Here is a 21,626-nt window from a genome sequence, read left to right on the forward strand (position 1 = left end):
ATATTTCTTCATTGTTCTTGTTTTGATGGAAGTCACATATTATACATGCAATAGAAATGTCATGAAGGAAATATAGTAGAAGATGACATGCTTTGATCTGCAGTCAGTCTCCAACAGTTCCTTCTTTGGCTGTGGATAACATTTTCATCATGAGTCCTTTGTTGTTATCTTGGAGACTTGCTTTTCCAATAATGGTTTAGTCCTTTACAGATGATTCCATTGCTATACGCTAGTCTCCTAGTTCTGCTTGCTTCACTTTGCATCAGTTCATATAAGTCTTTCCAGGATTTTTTTAACTCATCCTGTTCATCATTCTTTTTGACACAATAGTATTCCATTACAACCATATACCACAACTTGTTCATCCATTCCCCAGGTGATGGATACACCCTCAGTTTCCAAAAAAGACCTGTTAAAAATATTTTGGTACAGTACGTCCCTGATCTCTTTGACATACAGTGGTATTGCTGTGTCAAAGTGTATATATAGTTTTGTGGCCCTTTGAGCCTAGTTCCATATTGCTCTCCACAATGGTCGTATCACTTCAGTTCCACTAACAGAGCATTAGTATCCCAATTTTCTCACATTCCCCCCAACATTTATCTTTTTCTGTTTTGGTCATGTTAACCAGTCTAGTAGGTGTGAGGCAGTATCTCAAGGTTTTTTAAATTTTAATTTCTCTAATCAATAGTAATTTGGAGCATTTTTTCATGTGCCTATGGATAGTCTTAATTTATTCCTCTGAGAGCTATCTGCTCATATCCTTTGACAATTTTTTGGTTAGGGAATGTTTTTTTTTCTTATAAATTTGATTCAGTTCTCTATATATTTAAAAGATGACTCTTTTATCAGAGATTCTTGCTAAATATTTTTTCTAGATTTGTTTCTCTCCTAATCTTGGTTACATTGATTTTATTTGTACAAAAGCTTTTAATGTAATCAAAATTATATATTTCATTTTTCTAATGTTCTCTATATCTGATTTGATCACAGATTCTTCCCTTATCTGACAAGTAAACTTTTCCATGTTCCCCTAATTTGTTTATGGTTTCACCTTTATTTCTAGATCAAGTATCCATTTTCACTTCATCCTGGTGTTTGGTGTGAGATGTTGATCCATGCCAAATCTCTGCCATACTGTTTTCCAGTTTTTCCAACAAGTTTTTGTCAAATAATGGGTTCTTTCCCCAAATGCATGGATCTTTTGGTTTATTGAATACTAAGTTACTATGAACATTGACTGCCTTGTCATCATTGCCTAATCTATTCCACTCCTATTTCTTTTTTAAAAGATATTTTATTTTATCAGTTATATGTAATATCACTCTATTTCTTAGCCAGTACCAGATTGTTTGATGATTACCACTTTATAGTATAGTTTAAGATCTGGTATAGCCATGCCTCCTTCTTCTGAACTTTTTTTCCACTAATTCTCTTGATATCTTGGCCTTTTTTTCTTCCAGATGAACTTTGTTATTTTTCAAGTTTTATGAAATAATTTTGGGTAATTTGATTGATATGGCACTGACTAGATAAATTAATTTAGGTAGGATTGTCTTTCTACATATATTGGCTTGATCTATCAGTGAGCTATTAATATTTTCTCAATGTTTGGGTCTGATTTTATTTGTGTGAAGCATGCTTTACTGATTTTGTTTTTGTATGTATACCCTACTATTTTATATTGTCTACAGTTATTTTGAATAAAATTCTCTTTTTAATCTCTTTTAATTGGATTTTGTTGGTAGTAAACAGAAATACTGATGATTCATGTGGGTTAATGTTGTATCCTGTGATTTTGCTAAAGTTGTTCATCATTTCTATTAGTTGTTTTTTTTTTTTTTGTTGTTGTTGATTCTCTTTGGTTCTCTAGGTATACCATTATATTATCTGCAAAGAGTGATAACTTTGTTTCTTCGTTACCTATTCTAATTCCTTGAATTTCTTTTTCTATTCTTACTACTATAGTGAGCATTTCTAGTACAAATATTAAATAATACTGGTGATAATAGGTATCCTTGCTTTACCCCTGATCTTTTTTTGGGAAGAGATTTAGTTTACCACCATTAAAGACAATGCTTGCTGATTATTTTAGATAGATGCCATTTTTCACTTTAAGGAAGGTTGCCTTTATTTTTTTACTTTTATACTCAATGGGTGTTTTATTTTCTCAAATGCTTTTTACTGCATTTATTGAAATAATCATATGATTTTTTTTGGTTTTGTTATTGTTGTGGTCAGTTATGCTGATGGTTTTCCTAATATTGAATCGTTCCTACTTTCCTAGTATAAAACTCACCTGATCATGGTGTATGATTCTTATGATAAATTGTTGTAATCTCTTCCTAGTGTTATATTTAAAATTTTTATATCAATGTTCATTAAGGAGATTGGTTTATAGTTTTCTGTTTTATCTCTTCCTGGTTTAGGTATCCATACCATATTTGCATATATAAAAAAGGATTTCCTCTTCCCCTATTTTTCTAAATAGTTTATGTATTATTGGAGTTAGTTGCTCATTGAATTTTTGGAAAAATTCACTTGTGAATCCCTCTGACCTTGGGACCTTTTTCTTAGGAAGTTCTTTGATAGTTTGTTCAATTACTTTTTCTGTGATGAAGTGGTTTAAGTATTTTAGTTCCTATTTTGTTAATCTATGTAATTTATATTTTTGTAAGTATTTATCTATTTCACTTATATTGCCAGATTTATTGGCATGTAGTTGGGCAAAATAACTTCCAATAATTGCCTTAATTTCTTCTTTGATTGTGATTTCCCTATTTTTCATTTTTGATACTCGAAATTTGATTTCTTTCTTTTTTTAATCAAGTTAATGGTTTATCCATTTTGTTTTTTCAAAAACCAAGTACTTGTCTTGTTTGTTAGTTCAGTTTTTTTTTAATTTCAATTTTATTAATCTCTCCCTTGATTTTCAGGTTTTGTAATCTGATGCTTAACTGGAGATTTTTCATTTGTCTTTTTCTAGGTTTTTTTTAGATGCATGCCCAACTCATTGATCTGTTCTTTCTCACATTTATTGGTGTAATCATTAAGAAATATGAATTTCCCTCTTAAGTACTATTTAAATTATATCTCATAAATTTTGATATGTTGTCTTCTCATTGTCATTTTATGTAATGAAATTGTGGATTTTTTTCTATGATTTGTTCTTTGAATCATCCATTCTTCAGGATAAGATTATTTAGTGTCCAATTAACTTTTTTAAAAACCCTTACCTTCCATCTTATAATCAATACTGTGTATTTGGTTTCAAGGCAGAAGAATGGTAAGGGCTAGGCAATAGGGGTCTAGTGACTTGCCCAGGATCACACAGCTGTGAGGTGTCTAAGGCCAGATTTGAACCTAGGACCTCCTGTCTCTAGACCTGGCTCTCAATCCACTGAGCTACCCAGCTGCCCCGTCCAATTAACTTTTAGTCTTTCTTTCTGCTGCCCTTTGTTGAGTGTAATTTTTATTGCATTATGGTCTGAAAAGTATGTGTTTAATATTTCTGTTTTTCTACATTTGGATGTGAAATTTTTATTCCCTATTATGTGATTGTTTTTTGTGAAGGTACCATGTACTACTGAGAACAGGGTGTATTCCTTCCTATTCCTTCCTATTCCCATTCAGTTTTCTACAGAGGTCTATCATATCTATCATACAGCTTTTCTCAAGTTCTATTTACCTTCTTAATTTCTTGTTTATTTTTTGGTTGGATTTATCTGCTTCTGTAAGGGGTAAGGTTGAGGTCTCCAACTAGTAACATTTTACTATCTATTTCCTCCTGTAATTCATGAAGCTTTTCCTTAAAGAATCTGGATACTATGTCATTTGGTGTATATATGTTTTTGCTATGTCACAGGATTTTTTTATAAGAAACCACCACTTTATTGAATGAAAAATCCAACAGCAACTGCCCTCCTACCCACAGCCTAAGCCCAGACAAGATGTTTTGGACAGCAGAACTGAGAAACAGGACTCAGGGACCCAGGGACCCAGAAGGGCTAAGAAGGGAGAATGCCTTTCTGTTCACACCTCTGGGATGGGGATGAGCTTAGGGGCAGGAAGGGAGTCTCAGTGGACTGAACACTGACTGGAGGATCGAGGCCTATAGCCCTAGCACCTGGAGTTCAATCCTCCCCATCTTCAGGGTGGGATAAGGGAAAGCTAGGACTCAGATGTCTGTTTGCCATGAGGCAAATAAAGGGTGGAGGAATCCTAGCAGGGGCTCACTGTATCTGGGAGGCTGCCCACCAAGGGAGAAAAGGAGAAAGGAGCAGGTGCTGGGGTAGAAGCCTGGGGGAGGCAGGACTAGCCTAGAATGTGGGTGGGCAGGAGTGTTGGGAGCAGAGAAGCCAGAGGGGGCAGGGCCTGGTACACAGAGGAGTCACACCAATTTAAGAGGAGAAAGCAAGCCAGAGTAGGAAGGCAAGAGTAGAACATGCACATCAACATGACAATTCCAAGGATCCCAGGGATGCTGGATAGGATCCCCTAGAAGTGGGGCCCAGAGACAGAGGCACCCTTCCCTATTGTGCCCAGCTAGCCAGGAGGTTCTGTGTAATCCTGACTGTGGCTCCACAGATTTAGATTGTTTCCTTCTAACTGCTTGTAATACTTTTTCTTTGGCCTGGGAATTCTGGAGTCATGGAGTATTTTATTTGGGGGTATCTTTCAGGAGGTGATTCATGGATTCTCTAAATTTCTATTTTTCCTTCTTGAGAATATCAGTGAAATTTTCCCTGATGATTTCTTGTATTATAGTGTCCAAGTTCTTATTCTGATCATGGCTTTCAGGTATCCTGATGATTCTTTGATTATCTCTCCTGGATCTATTTCCAGGTCAATTGTTTTTCCAATAAGGTATTTTAGATTTTCTTTCATTTTTTCTTTTAATTTTTATTTCTTATTGTTTTCTGATTTCTTATGGTTTCATTAGTTCCTATTTTTCCAATTCTGATTTTTAAGAAGTTAATTTCTTCCTTGAGTTTTTGTGTTTACTTCTCCATCTTTAAAGAATTGTTTTCTTCAAAATTTTTTTTGCTTCCATCTCCTTTTGGTTGATTTTATTCCTTAGGACATTGTTTTCTTCAATGTATTTTTGTACCTCCCTTTCCTTTTGTGCTATTTTAGTTTTTAGGAAGTTAATTTCTTCTGTGAAATTTTTCTAGTTATTGAATTTTTCTGTCAATTCTCTTATTACTTGGCTTTTTAACTTCTTTTCAAGTTCTTCCAGACGTTCTTTTGGGCTCTGACATCCTTTCACACATTCCTTCAAGGCTTCACATTTTTCCTTTCTGGCACTGTTGTCAAGTTTTGTTTGTGAGTTCAAATTTTGGTCTTCTTGGTCACTAAAGTAGCTTTCTAAGATCAGGGTTGTTTTGGATTGTTTTTTTAGTCTTTTGCCCATTTTCCTATTTATCCCCATCTCCACCTCCCTCCCCTTGTTTTTTTATTTCTCTGTTGAGGAACTTCTCTGTTCTTGAGATAGAGGGCACACTACTCCAAGCTTGCTTAGTATTCTTCACTGGTACTTGGGGTAGGCTAGGATGCTTTCATTTCTCAGTGTGCCTGTCAAGAAAATAGCTCTTCTGGCTTGCTCTGGGGAAATTTGCAGCTGTTTTGTCCATCTATATTCACCACCCTGGGTTAGACATTCTTCTGTTGTTTCATGGGCTGGGCTAGTCCCTTGCTCTAGGTTCTGCTGCCTCAGGCCCTTTGCTGCCATGTAGAAAGGCAGGGATTCTTGTAGCTCAGCCAGTGTTTCTCTCTGCTCTCTTGGGACTTCAGGGCTCCACTGTCACATAGAAGTGTAGTATTTCCTTCCTTTTCTGCCTTCTATACTTGTGTAGGGTGGCTTAGGCCAGACTCCTACCCATTCTGCAGCTTCATTGCCTCTGGCAGAGTCATGGCATGTTGGGTTGCTCCAAGTTCTGCCAGCTCTCACAGATGCTGTGTTGCCCATACTACTCTCTTCTTACCACAGTGAGACAAGTTCTGCTAGTTTCCCTTTGTTTTGAGTCAATTTGTGTGTGTGTGTGTGTGTGTGTGTGTGTGTGTGTGTGTGTGTGTGTAGGAATTGGGGAGTGGAGCAACCTTTCCTCCACCATCTTAGTTCCCAGCATGCCTCTCCTTTAACCACCGACTGTCTTCTATCAGCACCCCCAGTGCCTTATGTAGGTGCCTTGTACATAGGATATGAGGTATTACTCATTGGATTGGATTAAATTGCAAGAACAGTTTAGTGCTTTACTGTCAAAGGGTCTCTGTATAGCTTGGGGGGATGGAGGTGAGTTTCAAATGTGGCCATCTTTCTGCTGCACCATCATCACCCAAGGAGGTCCCATGTGTGATTTCCTTCTTGCAACCATGTGCACAAATGGGCTTTATTCTCTTTTGAGGAGAGATATCACTTCTTGTCAATCACTTAGTTCTTCCTGTGCCTCTTGAATTTTGTCCATTCTGATTGGGGATCAGGAAGGAACAATAGAAAGAATCCTATATCTGAATCAACAGTCTAGGTTTCAGTTCAAGCTCTGATACTTCCTGCCCCTAATCTTTGGCCTCAGTTTTCTCCTCTGTAAAATGAAGAGTTAGGCTAGATGACTCCAGACATCACTTCCAGCTCACTTGGATTAGACAGGAAAAGATCCTGATAACTGAGTGTTTCTGCCCTATGCAGGGTAGAATGCCTAGATGGAGTTGCTGGTGCTTCAAGGCGGAGCAGGACATGGAGTTGATGAATTCTAGGGCAGGGGCAGAGACCTTCATAGAGAAGAGTTTTCTACTGATGCTGCTAGAGACAGGGCTATGAGGCCAATTGTCTCTGAATGAAACATTCTCCAAAGCAACTTGAGTGGAGATGACCAACCCCATGTCAGCTCTTTTGCCAGGATTCCTGTGAGCATCAGAGTTATGCATTGCTGGCTAATGTCTCTATTTCAAGAATATTGAATTGCAGCAGGTTCTGATGACAAGTGGTCGCTGCCAAGACTTGGCTCTTCTCCATTACACTCCCTGATGGCAGGACCTGGGACTCTTCTTTTGACTTTCAGAGTCTGCCACACAGTAGGCCCTTAATAAATCCTTGTCAAAGTGACTGAATTTCTCATTCTTTCATTCATTGAATCACATATTCAGTGATAGAATCTTATATACCATCTAGTCCCATTATCTTTGTTTTTAGACCAGTTAACAGAGGCATAGGGAGGGCAATTACTTGCCCAGACTTATATGGTAGGGGGAAGAGCCAAGATCTGAAACCAGATGCTCTGGCTCCAAGTCTCAACAGTCATGTCTGCAATCTAGCCCAGAAGTAGAGAGGAGACTCAGGTGGCCCAGTGAAAAGGAGAACAGGGGAATGGGGGTGGGACAGGGGAGTGAAAATACAAGACCAGAGAAGATATATAACTGAGGAAGAAAAAAAGATTCTTCCTTCCTTCCTTCTTTCTTTCTCCTTTCTTCCTTCCTTCCTCCTTGTTTGCTTTCTTTCTTCTCTCCTTCCCTCCTTCATTTCCTTATTTTTTCTTTCCTTCCTGCCTTCCATGCTTGCTTATTTTCTTGCTAGCTTTCTCTCCCTTGTTCCCTCCTTTTTTCCTTCCTTTCTCTCTCTCCCTCCCTCCATCTCTCTCTTTCTATCTTTCTCTTTCCCTTTTTCTTCTTCCTCTCCTCCCTCCTTCTTCTCTCTCATCCTTTTCTCATTTCCTTCCTTTTTCCCATTTGGCAGGAGGCAATGGAGATTCAGATTCAGAAGAGATCTGAGTTGGCGTGCCTTCCACCCCTAACACTTAGAGAGCCTGTTTTTCCTTACTTGTACAATGGGGATGGTGGTACCTGTAGACCCTCCCTGACAGGGTTGCTATAAGACTCATGAGAGCTGTAATGATGATGTGACCATAGGGTACTGTCAGGCTCAACCTGCTCTGAGATCTAGGCTGGGAGAAAAAAAAATCCCTTCTAGACACTGCATCCACTGTATCCAGAACAGCACAAATTTCCCAGCTCTGGATCTCTGTCATACTTCTGTGATGCCCCAGAGAATCCCCTCTTCCAGAAGGAACTATGTCTAGGTGCCCATGTTTTCTTGAAAATGCTACAAAACAACTTGTTTGGAATGTTGTAGAAAGCATCATGGGTAGTTATGATTGACTCTAGATGGCCTCTAGTGTACCTTCCAACTTTGAGATTCTGTGACTGATTCAGGCATATATTTCCTTGGCATAATCTCTTGCCTTTATATGCCTTTTTTATAAATTGTTCTGCCCATCTCTCAACCTACACATATAGAGAATTAGTGGGATTGGTATGAAAGGATTCATGGGTAATTATGGGTTGGCTCAATAGAAACTTTGGGTGTCTGATAGGATTTGTGTTGAGTTGTTGAAGACAACTTCATTCATTCATTCATTGATTCATTCATTCATTCATTCACTCACTCATTCACTTGATGCTGCTCCAATGTCACCGTAGCCTATCCAGTGACCGTTTGTGTTTATTCTTCTTAGCTTTCAGATTATCCTACTGAGTTCAGCCGCTGGTGGCTCAAACAGATGAAAGCAGTCAAGTTTCCATCCCAGGGAACAATTTTCGATTATTATCTTGACCCCAAGACCAGGAAATTTTTGCCTTGGGCTGATAAAGTTCCCAAATTGACTATGGACCCAGATATGCCTTTACAGGTAGGTACATGAAATCTGTCGACTTTCAAAGGCACGTTCTTGCCTCTGGAATGCTTATTTCTATTGTAAGTAGAAGTCTGGGGTGTCAGTGCAAACTTAGGGTACCTTTACTGAGCTGTGGCATTAGGAACAATAGAAGTGATTGTCTCCCTTGTACACTGAGTCACTCAGACCACATTTAGGGTATTGTTTTCTGTTCAGGATACGAGGTTTCAGCAAAGACATTGAGAAGCTAGGATGTGTCCTAAGAATGGTGAAGGACCTTGAAGTCATGCAATCGGAGATCCTATTGGAGGAAGTAGAAGTATTTAGCAGAGTCTGGTGGGAAAATAGTGCCCTGTTGAGACTCTGCACTTCCCTTAATTCGTTAAATATGAAAAATATTGTGATAAATATATCACATGATGGATAATATGATAAACATGGAATATTTAAATGTATTAAAATCATAATTAAGAACCTAAGAAGCTCTGAACTTCTGTGACTGCCCCTTGACCCCGTGGCCTCATACTCGGCTCAGTCCACTTGCCACCCCCCACAATCCCCAGCTGTCTAGTTCACTCCAGAGCTCCTGCTACCTTGACATCAACAGTCGATTTTGTTTCATTTGTCCTTTGCTGCCCGCAATTCCTCCTCAATGCAGTCTTTGTGAGCAAGTGTTGGACTGAGTATGAACTCAGAGACTGCTAGACTCTTCTGCAGACCCAGGCTTTGGAATACGGGTTTCCCTTGGTTTCAGGAAGTCTCCCACCTCTTTCTGGGAGCCTCGTCCATGTAGAACATGACCCTGCGAGCCTGCACCTCTTCATAGGTCTGCATAGCATTGAAGTATTTCAGCAGAGCAAAATAATGGATGTTCGTAATAATGATCTTGTGTCTTTAAGGAGGAATCAGAACACGGGTTCAATTCCTGCCTCTGCCCCCTTGCTCCCTGTGCGACTTTGAGCAAGTAGCTTCTGCCCCCTGAGCCTCAGTTTCTTCATCTGTAAAATGTGACGGTTAGGTTAGGTTGGGTCTTCCCTAAATTGCCTTCCAGATTTAGATCTATCATGCTGTAAATTTAAGTCCTATTCCAAGTGTCCGCTTTAAGGAGCCCTAGAAGTGATGCTTCTCTTCAAAAACAATTTTCAAATTCATTGACTAAAATAAAGAAAAAGGTGGCTGTTTGGGGAGTAAAATAATCTTCCACCAGCCGAATAGCTTGTCCCCAAAATCATCCATTCCTTCTGGGTTTTAGAAAACTTGCTGCTTTCACAGGGATTATCTGGATTGCTGGAAGAAAAGAATTTGACCTTCTTTAGCTAATAAAGGGATTCCTCCAGGGAATGGACAGCGAATGTCCCCAGGCTATGTGGAAAATATGATGATCACTTTAGTGCTAAGGGAAGAACTGGAGACTGTCCTGCATTTTTCAAACGAAGAAACTGAGGCTTAGGAAGTTTAAGTGACTTGTCGCAGGTCACTTAGTTAGTGGATGTAAAAATGAAATTTCAGAACCAAGACCAATTCACTCCAGAGCATGGCACTTGATTGACAAGTACTCGGCTTTACTCCACCCCACAAGCCCCGGAACTCTCAGGACCTCCATAATCTCTGCCTTTTCTCCTTCTGACCTTCAATGATAATGTTGCCTTGTGTGTTTACCCATTGTTTCACTTGTATGCTGACTAAATTGTAAACCTCTAAAGGGTCAGGATCATGTCTTATGCCTATGGAAAGAGGCTTGAATCTGGGGTTAGGAGAGATCTGGTTTCCTCTCCCACCACTGCTCCTTCCTAGCTACATGACCCTAGGCAAGTCACTTAACTTTGTTTGGCCTCAGTTTCCTCCTCTGTAAATCATAGGATTCCTGGAGCAGTCTTTTCTTGGAAGGACATTTCGTATTTGGGGAGGAATTGGATTAAGTTCTCATGGTGGGGGTGGGGGAGAAGCTGCCTGTCTGCTTCCATACTGCGGCTGTGATTTTACTGGGGTTCACTCTCACTCCTGGGGCTACCATCAGAATCACAGCCAGGACGGGAGCCCGGCTCTTCCTTACTCTTGGTCCAATGTGGTTCCCAGTACACCATGCTTCATACCGAATCCTGACTTGTTGGCCTGGAGGAGGGCGCCTGGATGGCTCCTGCCACCATGCTTACTCTTTCATGCCTCTCGTGTGTTGCCCATCTTGGGCTCTTCCCGTATCGAAACTAGAAATCTTTCAGCATTTCAGAATGGACAAAAGCCACCGTCTGCCCCTTTCCTAATCTTCAGGCCTCGATTTCCTCCTCTGTAAGACGAGTGGGCTGGAGGCAGCGGCCCCTCCAGCCCGGGAATGCCCCCGGGTCTCTCCTCCATTGCCTTCTCTCTCTCTTCCCCTCCTCCAGACGCTCCTCGTCCCCACGCCAGAGACAACCCGTCTGCGCTATTTCGCAGACTTGCTGCTGGCCAAAGGGAAGCCCTTCATGCTCGTTGGCCAGGCCGGAGTTGGGAAGACCCTCTTCGTGAAGGACATGCTCGCCAGCCTTCCAGGAGACTACGTGGTGTCCGACGTCCCCTTCAACTATTACACGACGTCAGCCGCGCTGCAAAGTAAGTGCCTGCTCCGGGGTAGCCCCTTCGGAGGTGCCCCTGGATCGGAGACGGATCCCTAAGCAGACGCCCGGCGGGCCACTGACGTGTCCTTGTTTCAGGGATCCTCGAGGCGCCGCTAGAGAAGAAGGCGGCTCGAGCCTACGGCCCGGCAGGAAACAAGAAGCTCGTCTACTTCATCGACGACATGAACATGCCCGAAGTGGACGTGTACGGCTCGGTCCAGCCTCACGCGCTGATTCGGCAGCACGTCGACTACGGCCACTGGTGAGCGTGTCGCCGGCGTCTCCTTCTCTGCCCCGGTCCAGGCATTGCCAGAACAGACTCTCGGGACCACCAGATCCCGCCAAAGAATCCCCCTCGATCGCTTGCGAAGCTCTGGAAAATGACTTCACGTTTCTATTGTTTTGTATGAAAACTCTTCTTGTCCGGCGGGTCCTGGCAGTCTGGCCCAGGACAAGCAGGTCACAGCTTCTCTGTGCACCTAGCAATGGTCTACCACGTTAGAGAAAAGTTGACATGTCGGTCGTTCTCTGTGGAGTCTGGACCCTGCCCCATCCCACCCCCACCAAAAAGAAAACCTTCCTCCTTATCAAAAAAGGAGCTGCCTGCCACAGTCAATAAAATACTGGACCCGGAGTCAGGAAGATCCAAGTTCAAGTCCAGACTCCCCCACATTCTAGCTGTGGGACCCCGGGCAATTTCCTTAACATCTCTTTAGAGGGGGATAGTAAGAGCCCCTGTCTTCTAGGGCTGTTGTGAGGACCAAGTAAGATCATATTTTAGTGTCTTGTGAACCGAGCCATTATTATTATTATTCATCATTTTTAGCGGCAGTAGTAGGAGCCGGCGTACCACCTCTGAAACAATCTGTGCTCACAGGCTAGCAGGGAACTTGCCCATCACCCCCCTGCGTCCTGGGGGCATTAAGGAATATTTATTATATTAAAATATTGTATTTATATTCAATAATTTATTATATTAAAATAGTAACATACAATGAAGTCATACTAAGCCTTTTTTTGAACCCTTTGTGTACTGGTTCCAAGGCAGAAGCGGACTAAGGGGGTTAAGGGACTTGTCCAGGGTCCCACAGCTAGAAAGTGTCTTGGGCCAGTGAGGCACCCAGCGGCTCCCCATACTAAGCCTTTTAAAAAGGAGGGATGGCGGCTCCGGTCGGGGCGATGAGTGTTTCCCCCACAGCAGGGCAGCCTCGGCTCCGGTCTCTGGAGTCGAAGCCGCCATTTGCCAGGAGCATCTTTAGATCTGGGGGCTGGAGGGCTCCGCCTGCCCCCTCCATCCCCAGGGGGTGCCGAGTCCCTTCTGGGCTGGAGGACATGGCCGGACGGCCAGGGATCTCCGTGTCGCTGCCCCAGGCCGGCTGGCTCGGTGGGCTCCAACGTGGCCCTTGGATTGGGGATGGCGAGGGACAGAGATCTCTCCTAGATGGACCGTGTAGACGCTGGTGGATATAAACGAGCCGGTGTAGCCTGTGTGGCCGCTGACTTTGCAGCGCGTCTCTTCCACGTGCCCGACGGGAGGTTCTCTTTCTGCCCACAGGTATGACAGACACAAGCTGACGATTAAGGAAATCCATCACTGCCAGTACGTGGCCTGCATGAACCCCGCGGTGGGCAGCTTCACCATCGACCCTCGCCTCCAGGTAGGGCCCGAAGACCCTCCCCGGGGGCTGCTGTCCATTCGCCTCTGCCCTTCTGGGCTTTGGGGGGCTTTTGGGTCTTGCAGATGTTTCAGAAGACTCAGAGGCCCCCAGACAGGCCTCTTGTCAGCTCGTGAGCCCAAGCAGGTCTCTTAGCTTCTTCAAGGCTCCGTTTCCTCCTCTGTCAAATGGGTGTGATGTATAGATTACCGCAGAGCTCACTCTCTCCAAAAAGACTCCCGTAGATTTTTTTTAAACCTTAAAGTACTGTAATAAAGGTTGTTTTGGCCAAGCCCTGGGCTTCACTTGGATAAAGACTTCCGGTTCATGTCTAGAGGGAGCTCCCAAGTGAGGACAGTTTTTGTTTTGTTTTGAACCAATGTAGATCTGCTCTGAGCTTGTCTTTTGTAATCCTGGAGAGCGGCTTAGGACCTTGTGGGATCTGGAGTTGCCTAGCCAGTAGGTCTGGGTGGTAAGACTTGAACTCGGGTCTTCTCAACATCTACCGTGCCCTACTGCCTGTCTAGGCTTTGTCGCCATCCTCTTCGTTATCGTCATCATTGGTCGTGGCTGTGATACGATGGAGACCAGACATCATCACGGCCTTCCTGCTGCCCTTCCGCCTTCCTGCTCGCTCAGCCCTCTCTTCTTTTTCCTTTCCAGAGACATTTTTCAGTGTTTGCCTGCAACTTCCCCTCCGTGGACTCCCTGGCCACCATCTATAGCCAGATCTTGGGCTTCCACTTCCAGCAGCAAGCCTTCAGCCCTCCGTTCCTCCTCCGTGGCAGCGCGGCGCTGGTCCAGGCAGCCATCGGCCTTCATCACACCATGATTCTCCACTTTCTCCCAACTGCTGTGAAGTTCCACTACACCTTCAATCTGAGGGACCTCTCCAGCGTCTTCCAGGTACCCGGAACGATGGGGGGAGGCGGGGAGAACCGCAGCCCCCCACCCTTCCACTGGCACACGTGGGGAGAATTCCTTTAAAACCTTTATCTTGGGGGCAGCCGGATGGTTCAGTGGGTAGGGCACCAGGACTAGAGACAGGGGATCCTGCCTTCCAATCTGGCCTCAGACACTTCCTAGCCACTTGCCTCTCCCTGGCCAGCCCTTAGCACTCTTCTCCCTTGGAACCAACACACAGTAGGAATTCTAGGAAATGAAGATATGAGCTTTAAAAAATAAATAAAAGCAAAACCTTTATCTTTTATTGTTCCCCTGAAACCTTCCTGATTCCTCAATAGGGTTCTAGGCTCAGGAAAACAACACCCATTTGGGGGTCCTGCCAGGCTGTCTGTCTGTCTGTTAGTCGGTCATCTCAGCCCTACCCTATCATTGTCTCAGAATCTTCAGCCACAACAATTCACAGGAGCTGACCCTGAGAAAGCCTTTGCGGTGTGCTGGGCTCTGTGCTAAGCACTTTACAGTATGGTCTCATTTGGTTCTCACGATCACCCTTGAGGGTAGGTGCGATTTTCTCTTCCATTTTACAGAAGAGGAAACAGAGGCAGAGAGCGGTTAAGTGACTAGCCCAAAGTCACACAGCTAGTCTTGCCCAAAGCCGGATTTGACCTGGCTCTGGGGCCAGTTCTCTAGCCAATGTACCATCCTGCTGTTTTACTAATACCCAAAGTACCTAACAGAGGCATGTTATGAGAATTAAATGAGCTCACATTTGTCATTCATTTGCAAGCCTATATGGATACCAATTGTTATAATAATTACTGCAAAGACTAAAACAGAGTCTCTTCCTCAAGGAATGTGCAGTTTATTAGTCAAGGAGTCAGCAGGGAGAACTCTGACCCAGAAGAATCGTAGACCCTTGAATGATCATTGCAGCATATGACCTATCCAGACAGGGAAGATCTTCATAGTTCCATTTTGTAGATCAGAAAAGTGAGGCTGCATGTATCCAGTGACTTACCTGAGGTCCCACAGCAGAATAAGTGGGAGAAGAAGAGCGACTTTCAGGGATTTATAGAACAGTAAAGTCTCTCTGTATCTGGTTGAAAACAAGCACCTGTGATGTAATGGAAGTGAAGCCCACAAATATTTATGGAGTGCCGACGGTATGCCTAACTCAAAGACAAAATTGTTCTTTCTGATATTTGGCCAAATAGTTTGGTTTGATGGTATTCTCTGTTCTCACCTGGTCAAAGGTCAAAAATTTTCATTTACCATGTCTGAGGAGGCACCAGAAAGAAAAAATGACAGAATCACAGAGCTGGGGAGAGGAGAGGGAAGAAAATTACCTCCCTACACAATGGGGACAGATGGCTTTAGCATTTACATTCCATTAAAATATGAAACTGAAACTAAAAAATAGCAAATATTAGAGGCTAGAGACTATGCTTAGTGTCTGTGCTGGCCATGGAATTGCCATGAAAGTTTGGAAAAGAACAACTGCCTTGGTTTACCTTCCCATGAAATGGATATGTTGATATTAATACTTTCACATTTTCAGCAACCATGACTTTGTTGGTGTGGATATGCCTTTCATTGACCTTAGGTGAAGAGCAATCAATCAATCACCAAGCATTTATTCATCTTTTATTAATCTCCTACTATGTGCCAGGCACTGTGCTAAGTACTGAAGATAGAATTTAGAAGAATGCAACAGCCACTACCCTGGAGGAGCTTAACATCATAACAGGACAGACAAGTAGATACATCAGCATATAATGAATAAATAGAAAGAGAATAAATTCAAAGCATCAAAGTATAAGGAATGTTGGGTGGAAGAGAGGGCACTAACAATTGGACAGATTTTTGAGGGAGAGGTTTCAGGAGATAGTCTGGCTGCAAAATTCATCCCCCTGTGGTTTAGGGAATGCAAAGACCCAGAATAGAGTCACCCTGGCAGAGGGGTTTGTTGATGTTAGTGATGGAAGCTATGTAGAGTCACATGAAAACTGGCTACAAATCACCATTGATTAGGGAAATGCAAATGAAAACAACTGTCACACCTATCAAACTGATTAATATGGCAGAAAAGGGAAATGGTACATGTTGGAGGGGAAAAGTAGGGACATTGTGAACTGCTCCAACCATCCTGGAGAACAATCTGGAACTACGTCCAAAGGGCTGTAAAACTGTTCATACCCTTTGATCTAGAAATGCCACTACTAGATCTGTATCCCAACAAGATCAAAGAAAAGGGAAAGAACTTATTTGTACAAAAACCTTTTTAGCTGCTCTTTTTGTGGTAGCAAAGAATTGGAAATGGAGGGGATGCCCATCCATTGGAGGACGGATAAGCAAGTTGTGGTATATGATGGTGATGGAATACACGTCCTATAAGAAACGGTGAGCAGGTTGATTTCAGAAAAACATGGGAAGACTAATATGAACTGATGCAAAGTGAAGTGAGCACAACCAGGAGAACATTGTACAAAGTAACAGCAATATTGAAAGGAAAATCAACTGTGAAAGACGAAGGCATCTAATTGATACGATGATCCAGGGCAATTCCAAAGGGCTCATGATGGAAAGAGAGAGAATTGCCAAACTCTGAGGGCAGATTTCTTTTTTTACTTCTTTTTCTTGTATGTGTTTTCTTTTGCCACATAGCTAATATGGAAATATGTTTTGCATAACTTCACATGCATTATCAATATTATGTTGCTTGCCTTCTTAAGAGGTAGCAGAGGAACAAGAGGTGGGGAGAAAATTTGGAACTCAAAATAAAAAAATAAATAAATGTTTCAAAAATCATACATGTACTTGGGAAATTTTTAGTGAAATAAATAAAATGTGAGCAGAATTTTATTTGCACGTTTTATTTCTTTTTAGTTTTTTCATGAACTTTCCCAAACAAAATGCCAACAACTCAAAAATCAAACTCTAATCAATTAGATAAAATTTTCCAAATTAAAAAAAAGCAAACTCTAGACTGATCTTGCTTCTCCCCTTTTATATCTTTTAGGGAATATTATTTGCCACCCCCGAGTGCTTGAAGGGACCCCAGGATCTCGTACGCCTTTGGCTTCATGAATCGTCCCGAGTTTATGGAGATAAGCTGATGGACAAAAAGGACTGCGATTTGTTTCAAAAGAAATTGCTGGAAACTGCTCGAAGATATTTCGAGGTAAGCGTATCAATACTGGACCATCCCACTGCCAGCAGGCGAGGCTAGGAGGGAGCCTCCCGGGGTGGGAGTGACATTCCCCAAGGGGCTCTCCTTCCAGAGGAGGGGCTTAGCGACAGGGAAGGTCCCCAGGCCTCTCCTCTGGGTATCCGATGTCCCTCCTCCTCTATCCCGCAGGGCACAGAAGAGTCTGTTCTGGTCCAGCAACCTCTCCTCTATTGCCACTTTGCCAACGGTGTGGGAGACCCATGTTACATGCCAGTGAAGGATTGGGAAACGCTGAAGGCGGTGCTAACAGAGACCCTGGACGCCTACAATGAGCTGAATGCAGCCATGCCGCTGGTCTTTTTTGAAGATGCCATGCAACACGTGTAAGTGGATGCAAGAGAGCATCTTCCATGGCCAGCGGGGTGGCTCAGTGGATAGAGACGCAGCCCTAGAGATAGAAGGTCTTGGGTTCAAATCTGACCTCAGATACTTTCTAGCTGTGTGACCTTGGACAAGTCATTTAACCCCAAGTGCCTAGCCCTTATGGCTCTTCTACTTAGATTCAATTCTAAGACAGAAAGTAATGGCTTAAAAAATAATCATAATCATAATCATAATTCCTCTTTTACAGGATTGTTAGGATCAAATAAGATGTGAAGTAAGCATTGTGCAAATGCTGGTATTGTTGTCCCCATAGCATGGTGTAGACAATAGGGCTAGGTTTGTAGTTGGTTAGATCTGGGTTCGAATGCTTCCCCTGACACAAGCTGTTGGACCATGGACAAGCCACTTCGCCGTCCGAGCCCCAGACAACACTGATTGTAAACGGGTCACAATCAATGGGAGCGGAAAGAGCTCCGGCCCCTGAGATCCTTCTAGCCAGTAAATCACAGGTCCTGCCCTGGTGAAACCTGGGCCTCGGCTGCCGAAATCAGTGCTTCAAGGATGCCGATGTCTCTGTGCGTGGTGCCTCCGCTCACACAGACTCTGAATCCCCAGCTTTTAGCACATAGCAGCCACTTAATCCACATGGATGGAGAGGATGCGGAGGCCCCCTTTCCCTCACCAGGTGCCGTATCAGCAGAATCTTGCACACCGCCCAGGGTCACTGTCTCCTGATTGGCGTGGGAGGCAGCGGCAAACAGAGCTTGTCTCGCCTCGCTGCCTACATCTGCTCCTTTGAGGTGTTCCAGATTACGCTGAGGAAAGACTATGGGCTCCAGGACCTCAAGGTAAGTGCAGAGCCCCTTGGACTCTTCTCTCGGAAGATCTCAAAGCCAAACGATTTCACTCAGTCCGTGCTCACTCCTCCCAAAGTGGAGGGTTAGATGGAGTTGGGAAGACCTAGGTTCAGCCCTTAAATAGCTGCACGATCAGGGCCCAAGGGACTTGACTTCTGAGCCTCAGTTTTCTTACCTCTAAAATGGGGATAATAATACCTTGTACCCCCCGACTCACAGGATACTCACAAGATTGAAATGAGATTAAAAGGCAAGACCCTTTGGTCACCTGAAGGTGCTCTTTGATTGGGTGTTGGTCTGCTTTTATTCATTGTTTGCTGCACTTGTTATCTGTGGGTAGAGTCAGGAAGATCTGGAATGAAGGCCTCCCTCTGACCTGTATTGGCTGTGTGACCCTGGGCTAGTCACGTAACCTCTTAGGGTTCTACCCAATTCTTGAAGACTATTTAAAGGTTAAATCAAAACAAAACAAAACATGGAAAGACCTGCATGAAATTATGAAGAGAACCAAGAAGACATTATAGGCAGCAACAGAAATGTTGTTCAAAGAATGACTTGGATAGGTCCACCTCCAGAGAAAGGACTAATAGAGAGAAACAAGCAAGATGTAGCAATAGAGCCAGCTTCCTATGGGAATGGGGATTTCTGCATGTGGGAGACCCCTTTACCCTTGTAATCCCAAGGCCAGTCCTCCTCCATGGCTACCATCATTCCTCTTATTAATGTCATCACCATCATCATTCTTGTCAGCATCATCCTCATCCTCATCCTCATCAGGGAGAAAAGCGATCCTATTTTTATTTGGCTGTTTTTCCTGGTTCCGTGTGCTTGACTTAAATTAGTTTTGCCCATGTCTTTGCTTCCATGGAAGCCCTCTATGAACTTCACAGAAGTGTAGTTGGGCAGACATAGAGCCAGGCCAGGCCTAAAGCGAATTCACAGAATCCCCCTGGCTTCCATTTTTATTCCTCTTTAAGCAGAAACAATTGGGCATTCCCATGGCTTTCTTGAGCACATAAACATCCCGCAGTGCACATTTCACAGAGGATGTTGGGAAGAGAGTCTTCTCTAACACCTCTGCCAATGGAAGCTGAGGGTCGATGGGAGGCTGATTGGATGTCCTTAGTCCAGGGGGCTCTGCATTAGTTCTCACTGCACAGAAGGGCACTGGGGCTGACCAGCAGCCTGTCACCTCCATCATCACAAACAATCACATGTTCAGAACGAAGATGTCTCTTTGCTTTCCAGAGAGTCCCTGGGAGACTCTCTCTCTCTTTTTCTCTTTCCTTCCCTCCTTCCCTCCCTCTCTCTCTTTATCTCTCCATCCCTCTCTCTCTCCATCCCTCTCTCTCTCTTCATCCCCACCCCTCTCTCTCTCCTCTCCTTCTCTCTCTCTCTCTGTCCGTCCATCCCTCCCTCCCTCTCTAGGACTGACTCAGGAAAATCTAGAGTCTCTTGAGATTCAGAGCGTAGGATGAGTCTCTTCCTGCATCCATGCCCTCAACCTCCTAGCCAGGGCACACTGCACTGCTTCAACCTAAGAGAAGAGTGTGTATGTGTGTAGAAAGTTAGACGAAGATAGAAGGAGGGGGGTGAGGGGAATAGTGATAACGATGACAACGACAACAATGATGAAGCTGTAGAGTTTGTTCCAGGCTTTCTACATCTTACCTCCTCATAACCCCCCCCCCAGGAGGAGGTAAGTGCTCTTGTTAGCCCCATTTTACAGATCAGGAAACTGAGGCCCCGAGAGGTTCTCGGCTCGTCCAGGGTGCTGCCATCATTGGCACACCACACGGTCCCCTTCGCCCCCCACGTCAGCCCCAGTTTTTACCCCAAATGACGGATGGCCTCCTCTCCTTACAGATAGATCTCACCCATTTGTACATCAAGACAGGAGCCAAGAACATGCCCGCTGTGTTTCTGCTGACAGATGCCCAGGTTCCGGACGAACGCTTCCTGGTGCTGATTAATGACTTGTTGGCATCAGGTGATTAAAGCAGCCCGTCCCCAGAAAGCTCTTCCCTCATGACAAACGATCTGTGGCGCTGGTGAACTTTAAGGAGAGATCATTTATCTTTGCTGGGTTCTCTGGGGCGCTCCTTGGGGAGAACCCCCAGACCCAGCCAGCTTGGGGAGCACGGCTGTCTTGGGCTGCGTACAGAGGCTGGACCTCTACGAGAGCCTCAGCAAGCTCCCTGCCATCTCCCCTGGCCCGTGGGCCCTGGGGGCGGACTGGCCCCCTTTAGAAAGTAAAATGGGCTTTTTAATCCCCCAGCACCCACCTTGACAATCAGAGTCGAAGGCTACAAGGCAGGAGGTTGGATGGTGGTGCGACGGGAAGAGCCCGTCTCTGCCTCTTGTTGAGTGGGGGCTTTGGAGAAAGTCCTCGGTTTCCTCACTGTAAAAATGGAGGAGAGAGCTGCTAGAGGGCTCCATCCTGGGTTCCAATCTGGCCTCAGACACTTCCTAGCTGGGTGACCCTGGACAAGTCACTCGACCCTCATTGCCCAGCCCTTCCTGCTCTGTTGCCTTGAAGTCAATACACAGTGTGGATTCGAAGATGGACTCCTTTTTTATCCTGGTTTGAATTTGAAGTTATATCATAAATACAAATACTTTCTCGGTCTAAATCAAGAATTTTATGCACTATTAAAGAAAAAAAAAAAGAAGGCAAGAGTAATAAAAACGTGGAGGCTGGGCCCGGGCTCTCCGGGGTCTTTTCCATCCAGCCCCTGACCCAGGCAGGGCTCTGGCGCTCGGCGTCTTCTCTTATTAAATGGCTCTCGGGGCTTCTTTCTCCTCTCTCGGGCCAGGAGAAATCCCGGATCTCTTCAGTGAGGAGGACATGAACAAGATCATCGGGGGCGTCCGACACGAGGTCCGAGGCCTGGGCCTCTTGGACACCAGAGAAAACTGCTGGAAGTTCTTTCTGGCCAGGGTGCGGCGGCAGCTCAAAGTAAGCCGTCGGAGCCTCTGACCAGGGTGGGAGGGGGCTGAGGGGGGGCTGGGGGGGGCTGAGAGGGGGCTGAGGGGGGAGCAGCTCGGGTTTCAGGGCTGGGAATGCGGACTTAGAGTTCAGCTGTTCATGTGGAAAGAATTCAGGAGCTTCCCAGGCCGGGGCCGGGCTGCGTCTCCACCGGCTCACACACGGGCTCCGGGCCATCAGCCACTCCTCCTGGTGGGCTCCCAGGACCGAGGGCAGAGTAGGGGGCGCACGGCCAGCCGGGGTGCCGCCACCTCTGGGAGGAGAGCCTGGTACAAAATGTGGCAGTCACGATGAGGGAGACCCGACCAGCTTTGCTGTGGGAGGAGTCGGGGTGGGAGGAGAGCCTGGCGGACAGACCAGCGAGGCAGGCACGACGGGCACCGAGAAAGAGGGCAAAGCCCTGCCGGTG

The 21,626-nt window shown here is 44.6% G+C and overlaps 1 protein-coding gene across 1 annotated transcript in view; it reads left to right on the forward strand.

The window, feature by feature from the left end:
• DNAH11 (dynein axonemal heavy chain 11) overlaps positions 1–21,626 on the forward strand; it is a 306,168-nt gene that overhangs the window by 170,523 nt on the left and 114,019 nt on the right. Inside the window, exons 39-48 of the mRNA XM_044678853.1 lie at positions 8,508–8,681; positions 11,048–11,252; positions 11,354–11,519; positions 12,813–12,915; positions 13,576–13,818; positions 16,838–16,999; positions 17,177–17,370; positions 18,057–18,219; positions 20,095–20,218; positions 21,045–21,187. Of these exons, the coding sequence (XP_044534788.1) occupies positions 8,508–8,681; positions 11,048–11,252; positions 11,354–11,519; positions 12,813–12,915; positions 13,576–13,818; positions 16,838–16,999; positions 17,177–17,370; positions 18,057–18,219; positions 20,095–20,218; positions 21,045–21,187 (1,677 nt within the window). The remainder of the gene's footprint in view (positions 1–8,507; positions 8,682–11,047; positions 11,253–11,353; positions 11,520–12,812; positions 12,916–13,575; positions 13,819–16,837; positions 17,000–17,176; positions 17,371–18,056; positions 18,220–20,094; positions 20,219–21,044; positions 21,188–21,626) is intronic.

This window comes from Gracilinanus agilis, chromosome 5 (assembly GCF_016433145.1).
Source record: "Gracilinanus agilis isolate LMUSP501 chromosome 5, AgileGrace, whole genome shotgun sequence".
NCBI classification, from domain to species: Eukaryota; Metazoa; Chordata; class Mammalia; order Didelphimorphia; family Didelphidae; genus Gracilinanus; species Gracilinanus agilis.